General features: G+C 36.2%; 1 protein-coding gene across 1 annotated transcript; it reads left to right on the top strand.

The window, feature by feature from the left end:
• LOC116113166 (zinc-finger homeodomain protein 6-like) lies at window positions 1-2,887 on the top strand. Its single transcript, XM_031399324.1, has 2 exons — window positions 1-533; window positions 628-2,887. Exon 2 carries the CDS (start codon window positions 1,550-1,552, stop codon window positions 2,609-2,611), a length of 1,062 nt encoding a protein of 353 aa, XP_031255184.1. The 5' UTR covers window positions 1-533; window positions 628-1,549; the 3' UTR covers window positions 2,612-2,887.
• Window positions 2,888-5,399: the final 2,512 nt, after the last annotated feature.

Genomic DNA, 5,399 nt, shown 5'->3' on the forward strand with positions numbered 1-5,399 from the left:
AGAAACTCTGACCACAAAGCTAAATTAAAGAGCAGAAGAGTCCAACAATAGTAGAACATAGCCACACCATCATCAATTAGCTACCAATAAGCAAAAGTTCTGATTTTATGAAAAAAAAGAAAAAAGAAAAAGCTGAAGAGAGGGTTGAAGAGGGAAGCGATTGGGTAGGGCAACAGTGGAGTTGCAGAGAGTGCTGGGTGCAGTGCAGGCGCACAAACACAAAAGAGTGTTGAGGAGAGAGAGAGAGAGAGAGAGAAGGGAGTCTTTGCGAGAAAGAGAGAATCTGACACACACTATAAAGGACAAGTGCTGTGCTGTGGACCAGCGTTTTAACACTTTACTTCCCTAAACCCACCAAAACAAAATCACTTCCTTTTAATTCAGCTCTTTGATTCTTTGATTATCTTTAACCCCTTCTTCTCTTTATTTAATTTCTCATAAACTTACTTCTTCAGACAGTTTAACCTGGACATTTGAGAATTCAAGGAGATTCGAGGAAAACAAACCGACGTCAGATTCAACACGCATTTCTCGTAAATATCTCTCCATAATTTTACCTTTTTTTTCTTTCAAGTATGTCTTACACTTGAAGTCATATATTAAATATAATTAGTTAGGTTTTTTTAGGGTTGCAGAGGCCTAGAGTGCAGGTGAAAGATTGTACCAAAGCACGCAGAGAGTGGGGAGAGCAATAATTAGGGAACTGGACCAGTGTGCAGGCTATGGAAGAGTTCTAACATGAACTTGTCGGTTCTTCTGCCATCTTTATTACTCACCACTGGTTATTCTGAATACCAATACCAATAACAATCCACTTTTCCTTTGATAGATGGATTTTATGTGGTTGGATGGGTGGTATGAAACACATTTCTCTCTCACATCTTTCTCCTCTTTGATCATCTTTACTTCTCTTTCTTGTTTTTCCCTTAGTCTAATTAGGTTCTAGATTTTCCTTAATCAATGCTTGAATCGTGCTCTAACTTGAGGATATTATTTTTAATGCTGCAATTACTATCTTCTTTATTCGAATCTACCGTGTTTACTTCATCAAGGTGAGTCTTTTATTTGTTTAGCTAGCTCAAGCTGAGAGGCATTTGGGGCCCATATCTAAGTTTCATCTCCTGTTTCAGTTTCAAAGATGTTTCTTTTCTTCTTTACTTTTATTTTTTGGGTTTGTCTGAATTAAAACACTTATAATCAATCTAATCTACTTGTCCATCAACTGCTCAATCTTTTGCTTACGTATTGCTAATAGGGTTGTATTAGTGAAAATGGGTTGGTGGGTTTAGCACCAGGAACGTCAAAAGCAGAAATAAAAAAGCAGAAGGAAAAAACTTTGATCTTTGATTAGATTGATAATTTCTTTGATTAAGTGGTTTCTCAGGTTAGCTGCTGTGGGTTAGGGTTGAAAAATTTAGGAATACATCATCAACGGTTACAAAATGATGATTCCGTTGGTGATGATGACGGTCTAAGAAGATCCATTTATTATTTAACAAAGTGAGGCGGCTGAGCTGAAATCAAGAACTAGATCATCAACCCAGATTTAATGGAACTGAGAGACCAAGATAGGGATATAGGGATGCCAAGTTCTTTGGTTTATAACAGGGCTTCTTCGTCAAAAGTCTCATCAACACCAGTAAATTCAGCTGTAGGAGAAACCAGAAGAGATCATCAAACCTCAACTCATGCTCATGGTGATGTTATCTTCAATTCACCTCAAGCCCTAGATCAGCATCCTCTTCTTTTTACTCAATTGAATCCACAACAAAACATTCATAAGCAGCCCAGAAGAGATCTAGACATCGACTCAGATCCAGTTCCTACCGTTGGTGGACAAGAAGCTGGCAGATCAAACGTCACAACACCCAGACAAACACAACCACTACAAGCACCACCAGCGGCGGAAGCTACGGCCATCGTGCCTTCGGTTAGATACCGAGAATGCCAGAAGAATCACGCTGCAAATATCGGAGGTCACGTGATGGATGGTTGTGGAGAATTCATGCCAGGCGGTGAAGAAGGAACCCCGGAAGCCTTAAAATGTGCTGCTTGTGAATGTCATCGAAATTTTCATCGAAGAGAAGTTGATGGGGAACCACAATCGTATGCACCCAATTCTTATTACACCTACAATAACCCCACTATAAACAACACAACTCCACGGAACACCATGCTTCGTCATCACCATCATCATCAACAACCACTACAATATCAGCCTCATCATAGATTTCCTTACAATAATCCTGCAACGACTGTGTATGCACCAATGATGATGAACTTTGGTGGTGGTAGCGGCGGGGGCGGGGGAAGCAGTGGTGGGGGCCCAGCAGAGTCTTCAAGTGAAGATCTCAATCTGTATCAATCAAACACTGTTGGACAAGCATCAGTTGTGCCACGGTCATCGAGGAAGAGATTTAGAACGAAGTTCACTCAAGAACAGAAGTATAAGATGATGGAGTTTGCAGAGAAGTTGGGATGGAAGATGGTGAAACAAGATGATGAAGAAGTGCAGCAGTTTTGTACTCAATTGGGAGTAAAGAGACAGGTTTTCAAGGTTTGGATGCATAATAATAAACAAGCTTCTAAGAAGAAGCAAATTGAAGAATAATTACATTCTTCTTCTAGTTTGTTAATTATATTATTAGCAGTCTTGCAGGAGATAAGAGTTAGTAGATAATTAAATTATTATGTGAGTAACCTAATAGAGAGGAAATCTACTTGATTATCGATTTTCCTCATTTTATGGGTAATTTATTTATGTTTTTAAATTCCATCCATTACTTGTAATCGTCTTCTTCAGATATACAGTTTTAACTCTTTTTGGCTCAAGGGCAAAATTTAGTTTTAAGCATTGTACTGATGATGAAGACGCTTCATATGTGTCAGTTCTTTTTGTTCCTTTTTTTTTTTTTTTTTTTTTTTTCCTGGCTGGACATTTTATGTTCTTCACTGTTCCATTTGACCCTAGAATCTTAATCATGGAGGCCTTGGTTCCATTAACTCTATGAAACCCTACCACTAGTCCCTCTTCATCTTCATTGAAGCAACTTCCATAGTAAACGATCTCGTCGTGTTTTTGACTATGACATGATTTAAATCCTATTTCTATATTTTTTTCATTTTACATGGTTTAATAAATATTTTTTAGGTGCAATTTAATTTTGATAATAAATACATAACATGTGTCATTCATTCCCAAAAGTCTTGGTCACTTTGAAAACCACTACTTGTTGGGTTATGGTTATTTCCGTAAATGAAAGAGACGATATAGAGAATATATCCATCCATCCACACTTGACAGTTCTGAATACAATGTCTGTTGAATAAGATAAGTTCATATCAGTATATGTTTTACTTTAAATATCTATTTTTTTATATTATCTCAACTAACCATGGCCATGACCGCCATTGGTGTAAAATGTTGACTTCATTCTACAGTTTATTTGTCCTATTGCCTGGCCCAGCAACCATATAGATATAGATTGAAGGATACATATCCTCCATATAAGAGAAGAGATAAGAATCAGAGAAAGTCTTTATTAAAGCAGAAAGTTTTGAGGGGATCCAAGAATAAGACTGGAATCAGCTGGCTCATAATGTCTTTGAGAAGAAGAAAGATGAGAGAATCAAGCAAGAGGAAATTAATACCGTAGGTAATAATAAAGATACATGTAGGTATTAGAATTAAGGCTCTCAGATTCAGCTGGTACCATACAATTTAAAAAGCCACGTTCCATGGACAAGAATGAAGGAATTATTATGATCTCTGCTTGATTGATCACTCTCCATGTTTAAAACTTGGAAATTCCTTTTTCTAGAATTCAATTTCTAAGGCGTATTTGGTACTGAATAGGCTTTATAATCTAAGGTCAAAACATTCATTTTTCTATTGTCTAGTGTCTACACACACACATTAATGAGGTTTTAAATGTTTTTTAATCAACTTTTCAACATTTTTTTCTATTTTTATTGACTTCTCAATTTCATTAGGCATTAATTAATGCGTTAGAATTATGAATATTGTGGAGTGGGAAATCTAGTATATAAAGTTCCAATGATGTATGTTTAAAAATATATTAAATATATATATTATTGTTATTATATATTACAATGTGAAGACGTAAGAGTTTTTTCTTGCCTATTAAAAACGAAAAAGCTAGAAATTACCTGTTAATTAATTAATCCTGCCAGTTAAACAATTTGCACGATTCTAGCAGCTTTGATATGAAAAATAGGCAGTATAAGTTAGCCCCCAGGCGTTGATGGCTTAACCAGAAATCCTACATAGCCTAAGTGCAAGAAATTTAGCAACATCCAAACTACGAAGGAAGTCAAAATCTTAAACATCGATTGGAGGCCTGCTTTTGCCTCTCATTTCCATTTCCATTAGGAATGAAGTACAAACAACATAAAAGAATTTTTTAATTTATAATAAAAACATAAAACTATATAGATGAAAATATTTATTAAGAAACGCATAGCAGGATGTGGCGGGTGAATTGTAGTAGTTGAATTCACTCACAGCTCACAGCTGAGAAATCTGTCCATCTAGACTCCAATATTACTAGCAGCCTTTGATGCCTTGTCTTTTGCACCATCATATGCTTCTCCCACCTGATTTTTAGCTTCATCATACGCATGTTCTACGTTATCTTTTCCACTTTCCATTGCTCCTCCCATGGTCTCTTTAGCCTTAGCTGAGCCACTCTTCACGTTCTCTTTAGCGTCATTGTATGCATCTTTTGATTTGTCAATTGTATCTTTACCTTGCTCCGCAGCGCTTTCGGATAACGATCTCAATACCCTTTTTCCTTTTCTCAATGGTTTATTTACCTTATCATTATAGCCAAATTCCATTGTCTTTCTGCCATAGTCTTTTGCTTTTTGTATTTCATCACTTGTCGCATTGGTTGCCTCCTCAGCCTTCTCGGAAGCATAATTGGATGCTTCTAAACAATGCAAATCAAAAACAATTTTTAACTTTAATAAATTACACACTCTAGTATTAATACAAGCTACACAAATGAAAATGTTAAGGTACCAGATGTCGCATTTTTAAGTGACCCTGAAGCGTCGGAGGTAGCATTTGCAGCATCTTCCATAAGTTCCCCAGCTTTTTCTTTCGTTTTATCTTGGTCTATTCCAAAAGTCCTGGGAGAGCACCATCACAACATTAGAGATCAATGGTTTCCTAAAACTTAAACTAACTAATTATAAGCCAATCAAGTGTACTTTAAGATAACTATGGAAATATACACACAGTCCACTGAGAAAACAACCAAGAAACAAATATTACACACGCTTTAACTACATATTTGTTTTTATGAATGTACTTCTACCGCCAAAGTTAATAAACAATGACAACAATAAAATGTTATGATAATTCGTAAACAGTA

This window comes from Pistacia vera, unplaced genomic scaffold (genome assembly GCF_008641045.1).
Source record: "Pistacia vera cultivar Batoury unplaced genomic scaffold, PisVer_v2 Contig673, whole genome shotgun sequence".
NCBI lineage: Eukaryota > Viridiplantae > Streptophyta > Magnoliopsida > Sapindales > Anacardiaceae > Pistacia > Pistacia vera.